General features: G+C 39.8%; 3 protein-coding genes across 5 annotated transcripts; 1 reads left to right on the forward strand and 2 right to left on the reverse strand.

Annotated features, from left to right (window-relative positions):
- Positions 1 to 1,404: 1,404 nt before the first annotated feature.
- On the reverse strand, positions 1,405 to 5,589 carry LOC113035015 (polymeric immunoglobulin receptor-like). Of its 2 annotated transcripts, none has more exons than XM_026190246.1 (9): positions 5,529 to 5,589; positions 5,020 to 5,340; positions 4,565 to 4,864; positions 4,336 to 4,396; positions 4,134 to 4,228; positions 3,979 to 4,013; positions 3,789 to 3,845; positions 3,455 to 3,511; positions 1,405 to 1,660 (listed from the first exon to the last, which is right to left on the reverse strand). In XM_026190246.1, the coding sequence occupies exons 1-9, from the start codon at positions 5,572 to 5,574 to the stop codon at positions 1,607 to 1,609; spliced, it is 1,026 nt and encodes a 341-aa protein (XP_026046031.1). In that variant the 5' UTR covers positions 5,575 to 5,589; the 3' UTR covers positions 1,405 to 1,606. The 2 variants fall into 2 exon arrangements, with proteins under 2 accessions (XP_026046031.1, XP_026046032.1); XM_026190247.1 differs by lacking the exon at positions 1,405 to 1,660 and adding an exon at positions 3,182 to 3,331.
- A 3,004-nt stretch (positions 5,590 to 8,593) lies between these two features.
- On the reverse strand, positions 8,594 to 11,001 carry LOC113035268 (polymeric immunoglobulin receptor-like). Of its 2 annotated transcripts, XM_026190725.1 has the most exons (9): positions 10,946 to 11,001; positions 10,337 to 10,657; positions 9,819 to 10,118; positions 9,615 to 9,684; positions 9,399 to 9,493; positions 9,265 to 9,299; positions 9,104 to 9,160; positions 8,914 to 8,988; positions 8,594 to 8,742 (listed from the first exon to the last, which is right to left on the reverse strand). In XM_026190725.1, the coding sequence occupies exons 1-9, from the start codon at positions 10,989 to 10,991 to the stop codon at positions 8,689 to 8,691; spliced, it is 1,053 nt and encodes a 350-aa protein (XP_026046510.1). In that variant the 5' UTR covers positions 10,992 to 11,001; the 3' UTR covers positions 8,594 to 8,688. The 2 variants fall into 2 exon arrangements, with proteins under 2 accessions (XP_026046510.1, XP_026046508.1); XM_026190723.1 differs by lacking the exon at positions 8,594 to 8,742 and having other exon boundaries at positions 8,839 to 8,988.
- Positions 11,002 to 14,967: 3,966 nt separating this feature from the next.
- polh (polymerase (DNA directed), eta) lies at positions 14,968 to 19,693 on the forward strand. Its single transcript, XM_026191046.1, has 10 exons — positions 14,968 to 15,283; positions 16,407 to 16,541; positions 16,726 to 16,958; positions 17,088 to 17,266; positions 17,347 to 17,450; positions 17,544 to 17,663; positions 17,907 to 18,030; positions 18,101 to 18,166; positions 18,303 to 18,475; positions 18,596 to 19,693. The coding sequence occupies exons 1-10, from the start codon at positions 15,147 to 15,149 to the stop codon at positions 19,539 to 19,541; spliced, it is 2,217 nt and encodes a 738-aa protein (XP_026046831.1). The 5' UTR covers positions 14,968 to 15,146; the 3' UTR covers positions 19,542 to 19,693.
- Positions 19,694 to 20,686: the final 993 nt, after the last annotated feature.

The following is a 20,686-nucleotide window of genomic DNA, read 5'->3' on the forward strand; positions in this document are numbered from 1 at the left end:
AAGTGAGAAAGAGATGAAGGAAGATGAAATCAAAGAGTAAGAGTATAGATGGAGGAACATAAATAGGATATGAGAGATTCAAGGATTTGGGTTAAATGAATGGCTACTTTGAGCATGAGCCACTGCTAACAGCTAAAGTGTAATTTTTAATTGTCACATGCTGCAATGCAACTAAGAAATAAATAACAGCAACTGTACCAACCTGATTAAAACCTGTCAAACAAAATGAAATGCATAGATATATGTATCTTCTCCCAAAGTCAAAAACCAACAGACTTAAAAACTCCTTTGTCCCACACGCCATCAGACTGTTTAACTCCTCACTGGAGGGGAGAGGGAGGAGAAACAGGGGGACAAGGGAGGGCGGGAACAACTGAGTTGTAGGTGCTTTTCTACACTGTGCAATATTTGCAATATTTGTTTTTTGTTTTGTCTTTTTTCTTATATTTGACTGTGCAATAATCACTGTGCAATATACTTACTCAAATGAGCAATCCTATATATCCATATTGTATTTTCCGTATCTATATATGTGTATATATGGTGTATTTATGCTTATATCCTTACTCTCATTCCCCTTAATGTATCTGTAACATGCAACTTCTTTCGGTGCTTTGCTACTGGATTTCCCAGAGGAACCCATCCGAGGGATTAATAAAGTTTCATCTAATCTAATCTAATCTAATCTAATATGTAGATATATGGCCCACTAGCCATATTGAATTTTTGTCCCCGTCCAGCCCTGAGTCATACGGTAACAAACTGAGGGGACTGCACTTCCAGAAGGGAACATTGCAGACATTGAGGTTAGCTAGGTGGAATCTCACAGGCAAATGGGAACCATGAAGAAGTTACTAGGAAAGCCACAACCACCAAATACCTCCAGAGGGTAAGGCAAGTCTTGAGGACTCAGCTGAATGGGAAGAACAAAATCCTGGGCTATCAACACCTGCACCCTGCCAGTCATCAAATAGCCTGCTGGGTTAATAAGCTGGCCAAAGGAGAAGTTAGATGCCACTGACTCTGTCCTATGCACGGAGGGTTTTAGTCCAAGATGTAGCACCCTGAGACTGTAGGCTAAGTGGAGAAGGAGGCTGAGGATTAGTGTGTGTCAGAATCGTGTCCAGGATGAAACAAAGATGCAGTACCAATTTAGTGAGGTCTTTAGAATGACTCATTACACACATATTTATGTTTAAAAAAAATTTACATAAAGGCAGACTGCATGCTTAATCTTTCCAAATAGTATATAATTCCACTCTCATTCAACAAAGACAAAATGTTTGATATACACTGAGAGTTCTCACACAACCTGATGATAGAGGTCAGGATTACCCATTATTGTTGATGCTTGCAATGCTTCTTTATTACAAAAAATAACAAAAAAACAAGATTAATGTCAACAATCTTGATAAAAGAGCAAACAGATCAACACTTCTTTGACTCACTTTGCAAATATGCAGGAATATAGTTCTTAAACAGCAGTTAAAAACAAAAAATCATATAACAAGCTGATGAGAGCAGATAACACATTACAGCACTTGTCTGACAAAGACTCCAGTAATACAGGTACACAAAATGCAAAAGGTTATAACATTTAAATATTTCAGTGGAGAGTAGCTAATGTGCTATATGTAACTTCTGTGCCTTTTCCTTCACCCTGTTGAGAAACAAAATTGACAGTTAAGCAACTATAAGAGCTTCGACTCTTCTGGGATGTTCTTTCAACAAGGTTTAAGAGTGTGTTTATAGCAGACAGAAAACTAACTGAATAGCAGGAAACAATCTCCATAAATCTAAACACACAACATACACAACACACACACACACACACACACACACACACACACACACACACACACACACACACACACACACACACACACACACAAAGGAACAGGTTATACAAAGCAAAACAGGAAGTGACAAGACAAGACACCCTATACGCCTCAGTTCTCAGCAATCTTGCTCTGTAACTTTACATGTACTGCCAATACATTGTTGAGATTCTGTGGTTCCAAAATGTTTCCAGGTTGCAATAACATAACTTAGAGTTGATTGTGGAAGAAATTTCACAAACTGACTTGTTGCAACAGTCCCATCCTATTACTATACCATTACTGGACCAGTTCAGTGAGCTCTTTGGAGAATGCAAATCTGTAGCCATACTGCATGGCTAGGTGACTGATCTGCTGACAGTAAAAAAAAAAAAAAAACACTGTATCCTGCAAAAACACCAGTAAAAGGTAGATATAAAGAGACAGAAAGGCCAAAAGTTCTAATATTTAAAGATTTCAGTAGTGATTGGCTAATGTGCTGCATGTAACTTCTGTGTCTTTTGCCTCACCCTGAGAACAGAGAACAGAAACAAATATGACGATTAGAAAGAAAAAGCAAAGACCAAGGTGACCAAATTTAAAGCGAATCATGTCTTATGAGGATAATGAGCTAAATTATTTGAAAAGAGAGAAACAGTATGTGAGAAATCATGTGTGTTGGTTTCAGGTCTTTAAATATTTACCCTCTTGTTTCTTTATGGTAACAACTGAACAAACAAAAGGAGTGGAAACAGAACACTTTACAGTCGTGTCATTCTTTAAGAAAAAAAAGTTAAAGTCTGCTTATACTCAAATACAAATGTATAGTTGTAGTATGTTAGGGTTAGTCAAAGGAGCTTGCAAAGAAAAGCGTCTGGACTTCTTTAAGTTGCTTGAAGACGTTTCACCTCTCATCCGAGAAGCTTCTTCAGTTCTAAGGTCAAATGGTGGAGAGTTCCAGTGGGAGTAACCCCCCACAGAGGGACAAAAGAACCCCCTGATGATCCTCTAATCGCCTGAGCCAAGGTGTGAAACTGGGTGTGGGTTCCAATCAGCCAGAGTTTCGGGTGTGTTCATTGTGAAACCTGGCCCCACCTTATCATGCGAATTCCTGAGGTCAGATGGCCCAGGATGTGAGTGGGCGTTAAGGCGTCTGGGAAGGGATCTCAAAACTGGATTATAGATGGCAGAGAGTTGGTGTCGTAAACCCCCGCCTCTGTTCACAGATGATCACTCACAGTGGACATAGATGGACTCTCCACCATTTGACCTTAGAACTGAAGAAGCTTCTCGGATGAGAGGTGAAACGTCTTCAAGCAACTTAAAGAAGTCCAGACGCTTTTCTTTGCAAGCTCCTTTGACTACGATGACCTGGATGACTGAGAACCTTCACAGACACATGTTAGGGTTACCTCGGGTGATTTTCTTCTAATCAGAATCAGAATACTTTATTGATCCCTGGGGGTAACAACTGAACTGTACATGACTTCCCCATCACTTTCAGGAAGTGACATCTGGGGGAAAACAAAAGGAGTGGAAACAGAACACTTTACAGTCGTGTCATTCTTTAAGAAAAAAAAAGTTAAAGTCTGCTTATACTCAAATACAAATGTATAGTTGTAGTATGTTAGGGTTACCTCGGGTGATTTTCTTCTAATGTTTCCCACATTGGTGTATATTACTTCCTGGTCCACCTGTGTAGGATAAACAAAATGTAATTTAGAGAAAGACTGAAAGGTGTCAGCCTGGTTACTCCAAACTCTTTCCATACAGAGCTTTAAAGGAGAGTTGAATCTGTTCTTCTGGACGTAGAACAGATTAACTTTTTGGATTTCGTTCTATGGATGATTGAGCATGCATGAAGACAATACTGGAAGATTAATTTGATCAATTAGACATTTTACTTTCCAATGTCAGTATATTCACTGAAAATCCTAGACTTGATTTCTTGATAGGACAGCTGTTGTTTACCTTGCCTAAGTGTTTTTTCTTGGGTCTAACTTCAGCGTATGCTACCTCCACTCCGGCCTGCATTGGAAAACAGAAAATAATTAGAACATCTGCAAAACTGTACTTATAAAAGTTTTCCCTATCAATTAATTTAGCTATTCTTGTAGAATCATGTACCAAGCTCACAGAGAAATAAATCAATATAACTCACCATTGCTGTGGCTGATGAGTCTGCTTTTCTCTGCTCTAGAGAAAAAACAAAGCACCTGTTACAGACTCTGTGTTAACAATGCAAAATAGCCAACAATAATGCATAAATTCAAGTAAATACTGTTTGGATTTAAATCAAAGTTTAACAAGACTTACTGTTTCTCAGTATCAACCAGATGAACAACACCACAATTACAATAAAGATCAACACACTCAGAGGGATGATGAGGATCTTGAGGTCAAATGAAGCTCTGCAACATGCAGTTTGAGAACACATAATTAAGTTTAGCATAAAAGGTTTTTAGTCAAAATAACAGTTTTGTCGCTAAATCTACTGCAAATACAAAAGATATCTGACCTTTGTTGTCCATTTTTAAATGTGGTAATTGTTCTATCTCCAGTAAAAGTATGGGCAGTAGCTATAATTCAACAAAACAACAGTCAGTACTAGAGTACTGTAACAATGATTGTCCTAATATCTCTGAGAGTACTAAAATTTATAAATGGATGGATTTCATACACGTAACAATGATTGTGCTAATATCTCTTGTGCACATGTCAAGTTCATAATTACTTGCAGTACTCACTGGTGATTGGTTTCTCAGTAACAGTTAAATATACTGGTATCTGAATGTCCCCTTTAGCACACCAATACCAGCCACTGTCCTCTGACTGTAGTCCACTCATTGTCACTGTGAAAACATTTGGTTCGCTCATATAAGTGGTCACTGTTGTTCCATCTATGGATCCAGATGATCCTGTCACACAGTTCCTGCCCAGCCTGCACCACTTCATTTCTCCAGAGTTACTGTGGTGACATCTGATAGTTGTGCTTTCTCCAATGTATCCTGTAATCATCTGATGATCCACATAGAGACTGGGGGTCCCTTCAAGGACAAACATTAAAATAAATAAAGTAATGAGTGGATAGAAGGACAAAAATTACAGATTTGAAAAACCATTGGCAATTTAGATTTCACGTCTATTTCTATTAACTTTTAATAACAACCACTTTAAAATGTTAACAAAGATGGAACCTCACCACTGGTAACTGACAGTTGAAAATGCTCTCCATAATCCAGTCCATTATTAATCTCCACCACACACCAGTAATCAGTGTTTTCATTTGTCAGATTGTTTATAGTTACAGTAAAAAAAAATTGGTTTTTATCATCAGAGATTGAATATTTTCCTGAAGGGTCTGCTGTGTTTGTTTTTACTACATCGTTGCAGGATCTCCATTTAGCTCCTTCACACAAGTACTTCACATGGTTTCTGTATTTGGACTCATAGAGACATGGGATGGAGATAGATTTCCCAGTTTTCACTGATACTTTACTGACTGTAGTTATGCTGTGAACTCCTGCAAAGAAACAAATGCACATTTTAATAGAATAGTTCTGTTGATTATCTACATGTTTTCAGAATTAAATGTTTTGCTAATAAAATAAAATCTCTTTTGGTAAGTTATTACAAATTACAAATTAATACTATTGGAAATTGAAAATCAACAGAGATGCTAAGCAATTTTTAAAAGCCCCTGCCACATACCTGTTAGTCCAGTGATGATATAAATAATCCTGAGACAGAGAGCCATATTGATAAGTGAGCAGACAAAATCGTATGAACTGTTGCACTTGAAAACTCCAAGTGCAACACTTCCTATTTTTCAACTCCACTGCAGTTGCAATCACTCTTCCTCCTATGTAAAACACACGAAAGTGAGCTGACAAAGGACCAGCCCCTCCCCTATCTTCACTGTGCGCTTATGCACGTTGTAGGAAAACTTTAGTTTGGAAGAAGTGGTGAAAAGGTGGAGCTTGAAAACTGAGAGAAAACAACAAAAAGCAAGCTAGTAATAGTGTGTCAAATTTACCGACTTGTTAGCTGTGGGGCTTTAGTACCAGTAACAACTCGTAACCAGGCCTCACAGTCTCAGGAGGCTACTGGTGGAGCACCAGCTGTAGATAAGTGAGGAAGAGACAAAGTAAAATTATAGAGTATAGATGGAGGAACATAAATAGGATATGAGAGATTCAAGGATTTGGGTTAAATAATTGGCTACTTTAACCATGAGCCACTGCTAACAGCTAAAGTGTAGCTTTAAATTTTGACGTTCTGCAATGCAACAAAGAAATAAATAACAGCAATTGTACCAAACTGATTAAAAACTGTCAAACAAAATGAAATGCATAGATATATGTATAATATATAGATATATGGCACACCGGCCATATTGACTTTTTGTCCCCGTCCAGCCCTGAGGGGACTGCACTACCAGAAGGCAACACTGCAGACCTTGAGAATAACTAAGGCTACGTTCACACTGCAGATGAAAGTGCATCATATCTGACTTTTTTGACCCTTTGTGACACATATCCGATCATGGTATGACAGTGTGAACAGTACAAATCCAATATTTTCAAATCCGACCTGGGCCACTTTCGTATGTGGTACTGAATCCGATACATATCTGATGTTTTAGACAGCGACTGCTGTTTGAATGGTCAAGTCGGATTAAATCCGTCTTTTACGTCACTGACACAAGACAGACGCCAATTATCAGCACCGAAGAAGCGCTGGAGAAGCGTCCGAGAAGACATCGTGAACGCTTCCTAGCCATCCCGTGTAGATGTTAGTGAAACTGTTGGGAAGACGCTGGAGAAACGTGAAGATTTTATTTGTACTGTATAATCTGCTGATTCTGACAGAAATCTGCAACTAGCCTTTGAAGCACCGCTCCTCTCTAAAACAGCAATAAGGATAATTATTAGGCCATATGTAAATAACAAAATAATTTTATAACTTAAAGCAAAATTGGAAAATGTAAAGTCTGAAAAAAGTCTTTATATTAAGGGCCATCAGTCAAACAATACTGTTTGGTCTGGGTCTAAACAGAGCGCGTTGTGTGTGACGTCTTCTTTTGCGCATGCGGGCCGCTTTGAGGGTTCACACTAGAGCGTGTTTGCTGTCAAATTTTATTTGTAGTGTGAACAAGCAGACAAAAAATTGAATTTGAGCATTAAGGCCTGCAGTGTGAACGTAGCCTGAGTACGGTGGAATCTCACAGGCAAATGGGAACCATGAAGATGTTACTAAGAAGGCCGCAACCACCAAATACCTCCAGAGTGTAAGTCAAGTCCTGAGGACTCAGCTGAATGGAAAGAACAAATCCTGGGTTATTAATACCTACACCATGCTAGTCATCAAATACCCTGCTGGGTTAATAAGCTGGGCAAAGGAGAAGTTAGATGCCACTAACTCTGTCCTATGCATGGAGGGTTTTAGTCCCAAATATAGCACCCTCAGACTGTAGGCTAAGTGGAAGGAAAGAGGCTGAGGATGTGTGTGTCAGAACCGTGTCCAGGATGAAACAACAAATATCCATGATTGCATCAGGAAGATGGCCACAACTGTTCTAACTTACAGCTGATTCTGAAATGTCTAGGAAATTTAACAAAGTGACTTGTTGCAGTGGTGGCGTCCTATTACAATACCACTGCAGTACCGATTTAGTGAGCTCTTTAGAATGACTCATTACACACATATTTATGTTTTAAAAATGTACGTAAAGGCAGACTGCATGCTTAATCGTTCCAAATAGTATATCATTCCACTCTCATTCAACAAAGATGATAGAAGTCAGGATTAGCCATTATTGTTGATGCTTGCAATGCTTCTTTATTACAATAAAAAACAAGAATAATGTCACTGATCTCTATAAAAGAGCAAACAGATCAATGCTTCTTTGACTCCCTTTGCAAATATACAGGAATATACTTTAGGAATATAGTTGATTGATTGATTGATTGATTGATTGATTGGTAATTTATTTCAACATGTGAACAATATACAAGTACATTTAGAAAAGAAATAAGAGAGAAAAAAAATACTATACAAATTACATACAAAAAAACATTCTGATTAATTTACATGTTGAAAGGGAGTGGGAAGAAGTATACACTTATTTAATCCCACCCCTGTCCCATAAATTATCAGTGAATATTTAGTCAGCTTCCTTACTGATATAATTTGTAATAAAAATAGTGAACAGATTTCTGATATACTATATACTATAATATCACATCATGAATTTTTTGTTTGTTTGTTTTTAAATAGAGACATTCACTTAATTTAAATATTTTCCTTTTCTTTATAGATCGAGAAGATCATATTTTTATAACTCTTTTTGAACAGTTTTATGTTTGGACATGGACATATGCTTTAATTCCATATTCAGTTTGTTCCATAGTTTCACTCCTTGAACAGAAACACAAAAGCCTTTTCTTGTAGTACGTATCTTCATTGTTTTGAAGTTACAAAAACCCCTTAAATTATAACTTCCTTCTTTCAAAAAAAACATACTCTGAATATTACCTGGCAGTTCTTTATTTTTTGCTTTGAATAGAATTTGTGCTGTTTGGAATTTCACTATATCGTCAATTTTCAATATTTCAGACTGCAAAAATAGTGAGTTTGTATGTTCCCTATAACCTGCATTGTGGATGATTCGAATTGCTTTCTTTTGAAGAGTAAAAAGTGAATGTAATGTGGTTTTATAGTTAATGCCCCAGACCTCTGCACAATAGCTTAAGTATGGTGAAACCAGTGAACAGTAGAGAATATGAAGTGATGTTCTGTCGAATACCTGTTTTGTTAAACAACAGTTAAACGTGACAAAAAAGTTGCCAAGTTATAATATTTAAATATTTCAGTGGAGAGTAGCTAATGTGCTGTATGTAACTTCTGTGCCTTTTTCTTCACCCTGTTGGAGAACAGAAACAAAAATGACAGTTAGGGGGGGGGGGGGGGGGGGGGGAGCAGAATGTGACCAAATTCCAAGTGACACACAAAATACCAGGACACCAACATTTTAAATGAAGGAAACACAGGAAGTGGGAAACAGGATGCGGTTGCTATCATGTTTAATATTTACCATTTTGATACTTTGATTCTTTATGGTCACAACCGAACTGTATGTGATTTCCCCATCACCTTCTGTAAATGACCCCTGGGAATGAACAAAAATAGAAAGCCAACACTTTACAGTTCCAACATGCTTTAAAAAAAAAATGTCTACTTATATTCTTAAATATAAATGTTTAGCTGTGGTATGTTAGGGCTACCTCAGCTGTTTTTCTTCCCACATTTCTTACACTGGCGTATGTCACTTCCTCATCAATCTGTGTAGAATGAGCAAAATGTAATTTACAGAAAGACTTAACGCTGTCAGACTGGTGTCACACAGAACTCTTTGCATATAGACCTGTCACACAGGATCTCTTACCTTTGCTGTGGGAGTTGATTCTGCTTTTCTCAGCTCTAGTAAAAGATAACTGCTGTTACTGACCGTGTAACAATGCACAATATTCAAAACTTTAATTGCATTTTAAATGTTTCAATGATTTCAATAACACTTACTTTGTCTCATTATAAACCAGATAAGAAAAGCTACAATTACAACCACGACCAGCAGGCTCAGAGGAATGATGAGGATCTTTAGGTCAAACGGAACTCTGCAAAATGTATAATTTAGTTTAGCTTAACAAGGATCAATGACATGCATAAAGGAATTTTTGACAGTTTCCCTTACAAGAACAGTTCATTAAATACTGCACATAAAACTGAAAAACAAACCTTTCTTGTTTGTCTTCAAATGTGTGAATTGTTCCATTTCCAGTAACGTGAGCAACAGTAGAGGCAGTGGCTATAATTAAATATACATAAATAATTACTAGAGCACTATGACAATCATTATCCTAATATCTCTTAGAGTACTAACATTTAAAAATGGATAGAATTGATATATATGTGGAGTTTATGATAGCTTGCTGTACTCACTGGTGATTGGTTTCTCAGTAACAGTTAAATATACTGGTATCTGAATGTCCTCTTTAGCACACCAATACCAGCCACTGTCCTCTGACTGTAGTCCACTCATTGTCACTGTGAAAACATTTGGTTCGCTCATATAAGTGGTCACTGTTGTTCCATCTATGGATCCAGATGATCCTGTCACACAGTTCCTGCCCAGCCGGCACCACTTCATTTCTCCAGAGTAACTGTGATGACATCTGATAGTTGTGCTTTCTCCAATATATCCTGTAATCCTCTGATGATTCACATGGAGACTGGGGGTCCCTTAAAGTTCACAAAAAATACAATACATACAAAAACCCTTCAAAATTCATTGGTAATTCAGACTTAAGATATCTTCTCTTATTGACGTTTAACAACAAATGAGAGCACATTCAGTCTTTTTTAGTAAAATAAAAACATATTTGTGGTTTTTTTTTGTTAGAAATCGTGACAAGAAATCCTGGAAACAATGTAAAATATGTACAAAGATGTGCACTTACCACTGGTAACTGACAGTTTAAAATATTTTCGATAATCTGCTCCATTATTAATCTCCACCACACACCAGTAGTCAGTGTTTTCATAGGCCAGCTGGTTTATAGTCACAGTGAAAATTTGCTGTTTTTTGTCATCAGAGATTGAATATTTTCCTGAAGGGTCTGCTGTGTTTGTTTTTACTACATCACTGCAGGAGTTCCAATAATATCCTTCACACAAGTACTTCACATGGTATTTGTATTGGGACTCATAGAGACATGGGATGGAGATAGATTTCCCAGTTTTCACTGAGACTTTACTGACTGTAGTTATGCTGTGAACTCCTGCAGAGAACAAATAAAGTATTACATTATTTCGTTTGCTTAAAAGGTTTTTTCTTTTTGGCTTATATTTTGTACATGAACAGAACAAATAAAGCACTTTAGTGGAATAATTCCATTGGAATTATTCCACTAAAGTGCTTTTCCTTATTAGATAATGTCTTCAAAAAACTCAATAAAATAAAAACAATTACAAGGCTATTACAAATATATTTTTGTTATTGGAACTTTTATAATCAGCATAAAAATTAATAAACAAGCTAAAGGACTTTAAAAGCCTCCCCCTCATACCTGTTAGTCCAGTCAACATATAAATAATCCTGGCATAGACAGCCATATCGATAAATGAACAGAAAAAACAGTGTGAGTGCCACTTCCTTTTTTTCATCCTTATATGCATCTGTCACTGCCGTTTCTGTTATTCTTCCTCATATGTAAATCAGTAATTTTACATAAGTTGGCTCACAAAATAAAGAGTGTATGTAGTAAACAGTAATACATCCAACATCTGTCAAGCTGGTGGCTTTTCAAAACCCATCATTCTTAGCAACATATAGAAAATTGAAAAAGAAAATAGAACAGAGAAAACTAAAATATAAAAATGTAGTCAAAACAGGAAAGTGAAAGGGTTTCATTGTGCAAATTAAATACTGTTCTACATTGTGCAAGGTCATCTTCTCTGAGCGGGTGTCAGTTCTTTGGTAACGTGAGTGACATTTCTGTGGTTTCTGACAACTTTTCCTGTTACTCTGACTCAGTGTCTGCTAAAGCCACAATGTGCTTCTCAGTGTCAAAATTTAAACCAAACAGTGCAGATGTGATTAAAGTGCACATTCTGAACTTTAATTCATAATCATTAACATACATTTTAGTTCCACCATATATCAATTACAACACTTGCCACCTCATTTTAGGGCACAACAGTGCTTGGGACAAAGTAATGGTAGGTACATGAATGCAGTCATGTTTAATACTTTGTTGCATATCCCTTGCATGCAGTGCCAGCTGTCATAGATGCTCACCACCTTTTTGATGTTTATCTATCAGGTGACTAACCTTTTGGGGCTTGAGAAAGTTTTGTGTTGCCTTAGCAGTAAGTTATCTTGTTGCAGGATGAAGAGTTATTCAATGAGTTTGCAGGCATTTACTGGAACATGAGCAGATGTTTCCATCTTCCTCAGAATTCATTCTGCAACTTCCATCAGCCATCAGCAGTTACATCATCAATGAAGATAAGTTAGTTAATACCTGTAGCAGCCATATATGCCAAAGCCATAAAATACTAAACTATAATGTTACGGGCCCCAGGAATGGTGCCACAATAACAAAGATGAAATCCCTGCTTGCTTAAGCGATTAAATGCCACTGTAAGTTTACAGTGAATTTACAGCAATATTCAACTGTATTTAAGGCAAACCACACTCTTATCTGGTTGAAATTAAAGTGGATAACTGTACCTGTTCTGAATACTGAAATTGATCAAAAATAAACACACATCTTTTACAGCACACTGAACATGAAACTTACTTCTCTATACCGTGTGCAACTTCCATCTATTTCACAACTCATTAAGAGTCACATATTAAACAGCTTCATACTTTTGCAAAAACCTCAATTATACTTAAGCAATAAAACATGTTTGTATCAAAAACTTTATATAAAATAGTGTGCGGGAGTGCCAACCTTCATAATGAAAAGAAAACAAATCTATACGCATGACCTTCCTGCAAGACAATGCTCTGGGCGTAAACGACCCACAATACCAAAACATTACCGTGACGTTTCTGGTAGCGGCCTGCGCAGCCTGACCCCGCTGTCTCAGACTGACGGAGGTCCACGCGGGGCTGCTCGTACTGTTACAAATACAGTCATGCTTCTTTACAACTTAGCATGGAGATGAAACCTTGCTTTTTTTGTGTGTGTGTCCCGTTTGGATCTTTAGCCATAAGAATTGTTGTCTTAAGGCCAACAAAGAAGCCAAGCGGATTTATTTTACCAAGTGGATCATCATGGCCTTGCCATATTGGTCCATTTGATTGACCTTTATTATAATTATGAATTTATTTTATTTTCAGTTGCTACAAACGGGACAGACATGACTGGGGGATAGGACAGGGAGAAAGAATGAAAGAAAGAGAGGGAGAGAAAGAAAACCAAAGGGGAGAAAAGACGGTGAGAAGGGGGGGAAGAAAGAAAAAAACAAACAAACAAACAAAAAGAAACAAAACACCTGGGTCACCTGTATGGAGAAAAAAAACAGAAGAGAAAGCAAACAACAAAGAGCAACGTAATAAAAAAAACGGCACCATCACAATAAACTAGCTAGCAGTAGATATCAGTAGATACTAAGTAATAAACGATATTGTGCAGCACGCAAGATAGACAGCGCACAATGTGCTTTGAGGCAGCAGCCAAGAAAGCTGTAGTCCGCGTTTGTGAATACCCGTGTGTACACCTGTGTGCATACCTGTGTGGATCAGCATGCTTGCATTCCAAAGGTTTCTCCATGTAACGATCTGCTAGGGAGTGTGCACAGCCCCGTCCTCCAGGGTATGAAGCAGGTATGGAGGAGATCAGAACTCCAGACATCCAGAGGCCCCCAGAACACAAGAGACCAAGGAAGACCAACAGAGGGGCAGCCACGCCACTGTCCCAGTAAGAGCTGAGGAGAGTCCCAGATGAGGGCTCACTCAGCAGCCGCGGAGCAGAAGCCAGGGGGAGTTGCAGTGACGCGCCCGTGAGCTCCGCCGGCAGCCAGCTGTGCCTGAGTGACCGAGCCCCAGGCCGAGAGGCCGGGGACACCCCACCTCCGAAGTGGCCCGAGCGAGCCCCAGGCTCCAGGCCCCGATAAGCGGCCGCCAAGGAGTGAGCCGGTGTGTACCCGGACACCCACCCCCAGACACAAAGAACCACCAACGCACCGACACCTGAGGGAGTCCGCCACTGGCAGGGGAAGTGGTGGTTGGAGATAGGCCTCCAAACCTTGGAGGGCCTGAGATGTCCCCGGAGAGGTGGCGTCTGATACCCAACCTGACATATAGACACAGACATACAGGCACACACAGACACAAACATCCATTCCCACCCTCATGCTCTCATATGCACTTACTCCACACTCAACCAACGTGGAGACAGACATAAAGAGACGCTGTACACATGATCACACTCCCCAAGCGTACTCTACGAACTGGGTCTAGGTACCCTTGCCCCTGGAGGGGGGAACTGCACCCAGACCCAGGTGGTGTTACCCTTTTCCCTGCGGTGGGGAGAGGCAGACCGCCCCGACTCCGCAGCAGCAGGGAGGCCCCACACTCCAGACCGCAGTCGGACGGCCAACTTCTCCTCCTAGCCCCCCCCCCCCCCCGCTCCAGCAGGCCGCAGAGAACGGGGGTGAGAGAAGACTCCAAACCTCCCTCCACCCACTCATTGTAGTGTTGATGCATGTGTGTTCTAAGGTGCATTTAAAACCCAGGAGGGCATGGAGCTACCTGCCAGAGAGCAGCAGGTAAGCGCATAGTCCCTCCTGCTAGCCCTCAATGTCTACGTGTATTCAAAATTGAGAGGTGGGCAACGACGCCAGGGGTGAGGTGTACACCCTGATGGTAATTTGGACTCCGTATATCGTGCCCACCCCCAAGATCCTATATGTATGTGTAATGAGAGTGTGAGTAATGTGAATGTCTAAGATGTGGGAAGTAGCATTTCAAGTGGGAGAAACGTTTTTTTACTTATCCAATTGACTTTTTCAGTCTCAGGTGACCGCTAGTTTCCCCAACCTTATAAACAGTAGATTTGCATAATGACTGACGAAACGATGTGAGGTCAGTTTCATGCTGTTTTTAATATGCTACTTCAGCTGAAACTGAAGTAGTAATTCGGATGAGTGACGAAAACGTTTCTCCCACAGAACACAATTTACTTTTTGGGATTTTCATTTGGAGTAATCAGGAAATGAAGGCAGATGATCCGATGTGATGGTCACTAAAGGGAGAAGGCGAAAAAGGAAGACTTCAGCTTTTAAAATATTTCAGAATGACACTATTAATATATTGCATTTTCCATATTTTGCAAGTGTCACTAACTATCACCAAATGCCCTTCCGCCCTTAATATATTATGGATGCCCTTGTATACAGCCCCACAGTGTTTCTTGTAACTTATACATTGTGTATATAGTGTTTTTATATTGTTGTTTTGAATCTGGTCACTTTCTTGCACCTTTGTGGTCTTGGTAGCTAATTTCGATGTGCAGGCAACTGTAGAATGACATAAGTTCTGGTTTTCTTCAGTGATGACGATATTACCAAGGGACTTCTTCGTCGACTGTTGATGACGTATTTATGTAACCCTCGAAATGCAAAGCGATCGATGTGTATTTTGGCGGTCCGTTCAAGTCCACCGAACTTTCAGTTCTGATGACAGCTGTGAATTAACAGCCCCGCCAAGAAGCGGACACATATCTTAGCACCACCGACAGATTTTCATCGTTAATAATGGAGTACGGGAAGGAGAGGGTGGTGGCGTTGGTAGACATGGACTGCTTTTACGTGCAGGTGGAGCAGAGGCTGAATCCAGCTCTGAGGAATACTCCCTGTGTGGTGGCCCAGTACAAGACGTGGAAAGGAGGCAGGTGAGTTTCTGACACAGAGATACCGTTTTTGTGATCGACGCAATTGAAACACCTAGCCGTGACACAAAACCTGGGTCTGTGGGTGACTTAGGTTCCTAAAGCTAAAGTTACGAAAGTTTTCTTTTTCTGGTGTGCCTTACGTACATCCTGTTCGTACTCGTGTAAATCGAGTTAAAAGGTTGATGAAAAAGCCAAAGGTTGCTCTAGTGGACTGATATCTGGTGACTGTGGAAGTCATTCGAGTGCAGTGAACTCACTGGCATGTTCAAGGAACCAGTTTGAGATGATTTGAGGTTTGTGACGTGGTGTGTTATCCCGCTGGAAGCACCCATCAGAACATGGTTATACTGTAGTCATAAAGGGATGGACATGGTAGGCCGTGCTGTTTAAACGATGCTCAGTTTGTACTAAGGGGCACAAACTCTGCTAAAAAAAACCACAACCTTACACCACCACCACCAACCTGAATCACATCAGACCAGGCAACACTGTCCTATTGGTCATTTCTTGTCTAATTTTGGTGAGCCCATGTGAACTGTAGCTTTAGTTTCCTGTTTTTTAGCTGACAGAAGTGGCACCTGCTGTGGTCTTACGTGGCTGTAGCCCATCTGCTTCAAGGTTCATCGTTTTTTGTGTTTAAAAATGTTGTTTTTTTTGCATAACTTAGTTGAGTGGTTATTTGAATTTGAGTTCCTGTTGCCTTCCTATCAGCGTGAAGCCATTTTCTTTGACCTCTTAGTTGCACAAGGCACTTTCACCCAGAAAACTGCAGCTTTATTTTCTCTTTTTTCAGACCATTCTCTGTAAACCATATAGTTGGTGTTAGGGGAGAAAATGCCAGTAGAGCAGCAGATTTTGAAATAATGAAATACTCTGTAAAACAGAATGTTGACTAGATTACAGAGAATTTAAACACTCCCCTCTCTCTTTGTAACCCACTGGTGAATTCGTTCCCACGACTGCGTGTGTTCAGTTGCATTGACCATTTGAATTAATGTCTCTGTGTTGGCAACTCACCCGCCCTCATGTCCCACAAATAACCGCTTAGACATCCTTCTAAAATGTTTTCACACTTTATGATTTTTTTTTTTGTGATCTTTGACTAAATGTTATTGTTTCTTAGTATTATAGCTGTGAGCTACGAGGCCAGGGCTCATGGTGTCGCCAGGAACATGTGGGTGGATGATGCAAAAAAACTGTGCCCAGACCTCCAGGTGGCACGAGTGCGTGAGTCTCATGGCAAGGCTGACTTGACAAAGTAAGTGCTGCTGCTGATGTACATCCCCAGAGACTTCCTCTTTTTAATTGGATCAACATTAAATCTTTGGATCAACACTCGATCAACATTGTCTTTAATTAAATTTACGATTATTTTTTGAATTGTCTTAAATCCTTATGGCCAAAGCTGTACTGCAAATATCTTCTTTCTGTCCCCTTTGTAGTTACAGAGAGGCGAGTGTGGAGGTGATTGAGGTCATGTCTCGCTTTGCTGTGATTGAGAGAGCTAGCATTGATGAGGCCTACATGGATTTGACTGCTGCTGTCCAGCAGCGACTGAAAAATATGACTGACAAACAAATCGAAACTTCACTCTTGAGAACTACCTACATCCAGGGGTACCCACAAAGTTCACCTGCAGCTGAAGACTCTGCAGAGGACACTGTGTTGGATAAAGGTAGGCTGTAAGCTAACTTCAGTTACCCAATGAGTTGTTTCTGCAGTTGACACAGAAAGCTGTCGAAGAATAACAGCTAAAAAACTCTGGCAGGCTTTATCCTCCTAACAACATCATGTTTGTGCTCAGAGGAACAGCGATCCAGAGGTCTCCAGCAGTGGCTGGAATCTTTAACGTTCCCGTCAGTGGGTGAGCAGAACTCTGCAGAACTGCAGCTAACTGTTGGAGCACTGATTGTTGAGGAAATGAGAGCAGCTGTGGAGAAACACACAGGTTTCAGTTGTTCTGCAGGAATATCACACAATAAGGTAGGATAAACTCCTATTTAATAGTCTCAGACTGGTAACTGTGTTTGCAGAGATAATCATTTACCGCTCACCTTTCCAAGGTATTGGCTAAACTAGCCTGTGGTCTGAACAAGCCCAACAGACAAACTGTTCTTCCTCTGGACTCTGTGACAGAACTTTTCAGCAGTCTCCCCATTGGCAAGATGTAAGTTTAGTTATGTCATCGCTTACATTGACAGAGTGGCAGCAAAAACTTCAAATTAAACCCTGTCCTCTTGTATTATTTATTTCCCTGCAGCCGTAACCTGGGGGGTAAGCTGGGAACTTCAATCACAGAAACTCTGGGAATAGAGAACATGGGCGATCTCACTCGCTTCTCTAAGGCTCAGTTGGAGCAGCACTTTGGAGAAAAAACAGGGTGAGAGAGCCAGAAATGCCTTCAAACACTATCATTTTGATAATGGTGACATAACTTGCTTAAGAAAGTAATCACATGGTGTTATTAAAATAATAACAAGTAGTTTTGCACTTTTAAACTTCCTTAAACATTTCTGAACTTCTGTACTTGAACTTCTGCTTCAGAAAAGAAACTTTGTAATTTTGGAAACCCTTCTGCACTACAGGGACGTTAAACTTTATCCTGCTTCCTTGTTTAATGTAGTCAGTGGCTGTACGACTTGTGCCGGGGGATTGATTTTGAAGCTGTGAAACCAAGACAGCTTCCAAAGTCCATTGGCTGCAGTAAAAACTTTCCTGGGAAGACATCGCTGGCTACTAAAGAGCAGGTAGAGCCAATGTTTCTGTGCTCTTTCAGTGTGTTCCACAAGCATTTTTAAAGTATTTGTATTTGTGCAGGTACAGTACTGGCTTCATCAACTGGCTCTTGAGTTAGAGGAGAGGCTGACCAAGGACAGAGAAGTGGTAAGACACAATACTTGGTTGTGTAATTTAGTTCTTTTCCCTCATTAAACCATATTTTTTTTCAGTTGGGTTTCACATTAGTGCCAAATCCCGTAAATGCAACTATTTTCAGCTCAGTTCCTTTAATTTCTTATAGAACGGTCGTGTGGCTAAAATGCTGACAGTTGGTGTACGTCAGCTTGGCGACAAGAGGATGAGCAGCTTCTCTAGATGTTGTGCTTTAGTGCGCTACGAGGCGACCAAAATATCCAGCGACACCTTTGCCATTATCAAGAGTCTGAACACAGCAGGAAACCATCAGGCTGCATGGTAATTAGAACAGGATACTGCAGAGGGTTTAAAGTAATTTGCCAAAGGGATGTTCTGTGATTTTTATTTATTTATTTTTTTAAATTTTTTAATTTAAACTGTCTTCCATCATGTCCCCAGGACTCCACCCCTCAGCATGTTATACCTCTCAGCTAGTAAATTCAGCGATGTTTCATCAGCGGGGGGGATCGCTGGCTTTCTTTCCAGTGATAGCACTTCAACGCAGCCACCCCGTGAACCAAAAAATGTCTCCCCGTGTAAACAAACCGGTTCCATCCAGTCCTTTTTTCAAAAGGCAGTTGAGAAACAAAAACAGAAGGTTAGAAAGGAGGATGATGATGATGATGATGAAGAGGATTCTGGTACACACAGCAATGAAGGTCTCCCAGCTTCCTCGCTTCACAATACTTCTGTTTCTGTTAGTCAGTTGAAGTCAGACGCTGTCTGTCCTGCTTCCTCTTTTACACCTGTTTCTCAGTCCAAAATTGGTTCATCCAGCCCCCACCCAGGCATTTCCTCTTTCTTTCACAAGAAGACCATTGAAAAAAGCCTCCAGGTTTCAGGGTCAGCACTGAACAAGCCTGAAAACGGACAAATGCCAGGTCCCGTTGATGAGGAAGACACCAAAGACATTGTTGTTGTGGCATCAGGCTTGGAGTCAAAACTTAGCTCAGAGAATGCATCTCATGAGTCGGCAAGTGAGGAGTTAAGGAATGAACTGGACATTAATGTGGAGTCAAATCACCCTCCTCCCACTGTGGCCAGTGAAGATCTGATGAGCTGTGAACGCTGTGGTCAGGAGGTGTTAGCGTGGGAAATGCCAGAACACAATGACTATCATTTTGCTCTGGACCTCCAGCAGTCCTTCTCTTCAGGCACATCAACCATCACTTCCTCTTCTTCTTCCGGTACCGCTATGAATCCTCTCAGAGCAGCAGCAGCAGACACAGCCCACTCCTCTCGGGGCAAGACTAAAACAAGAGGCCAGTCGGGACCAGCACCAAAAAGACCCCGCTCCCAAAGTGCAAGCACGGGCACTCTGGATTCATTCTTCAAGAAAAACTGAAGATCTAATGCAGAACCGCAGTTTTAAATTAAACTCAAACGTATTTCTGATTATGTACGTTTTAAAAAATGTTTGTTTACAAAGCCATATCCTAAACAGTACATTAAGACTTTTCTGCTTTCAATGTTGAAGTTGGGTGATGATAACAATGTGTATAAAAAAAAAATCAAAAAATCATATTTATTTGATTTATTTAATTTACTTTTTAATGATAAATAAAAAGACAATATTATTAAGAGACATTTTTTTTTAAAGCAGAGTGTATTAAAGATTCTTTTTACTCATCCTAGTAACATGCAGTATGCTGTAGTACTTTGACTTACCAGCAGATGACACTAGTTAGTTGAATGTAGAGCAGAAATCCTCACTCGATCAACAGTATGAAGTATTCTAGTAAGAAAGAGAGAGGGGCACATGATTGTGATTTGTAAGACAAGAAGGTAGTATTTGAAATACTCTTGGTGTCAATGAGTTTTCCAAACACAACTAAGTACATTTACATAGAAGACTCAGATTCACATAGGAAACCACACACCCTTGTGAGCAAGCCTTTTAGGTTTCTATAAGAACAAATGTGACAAAAGTAGCCCTGAACTTGTCATCCTTTATCACAAGGATATTGCTAACTTCACAAATGTAAATTTATATTGCCATAGCCGAGCTCACAGCCTACATCATGGACTGGTACAAGATGAGCTGATAACTCATAAAATAATGTAGCGGAGGGCAGATTGAAATGTTATAAAAGATCAATCAGGTCAATAATGTAGCAGCTCCTCTGGCTCAAAATCCATAACAATTCACAGGTTATTGCCTGTGAAATGACACACCTGACCCGGAGCAGAATTTGGTTGAAGATCTATTAGATGATTATTGTGTCTGAGTTATTGTAAAATCTGAACAATAGCCTCAGAGGAAGGATTATTGTTCAGTATGGACAGATGCCTGACTGTGACATAAGCTCATTGGCCCTTCAGCTGGATGAGCTAATAAGTATCAGCTGCATTAATTGAATTAAAGCAAAGGGTGTGTGTGATTTTGGTGTCATTGTAAAAAACAAAACAAAAAACCCCCAATAAACAAATATTTCCATAATAACTTTTAATGATATTATAATTCAAGCAATGTTTAAGGCTTTGGCTCAC

Source organism: Astatotilapia calliptera, chromosome 13 (genome assembly GCF_900246225.1).
Source record: "Astatotilapia calliptera chromosome 13, fAstCal1.2, whole genome shotgun sequence".
NCBI classification, from domain to species: Eukaryota; Metazoa; Chordata; class Actinopteri; order Cichliformes; family Cichlidae; genus Astatotilapia; species Astatotilapia calliptera.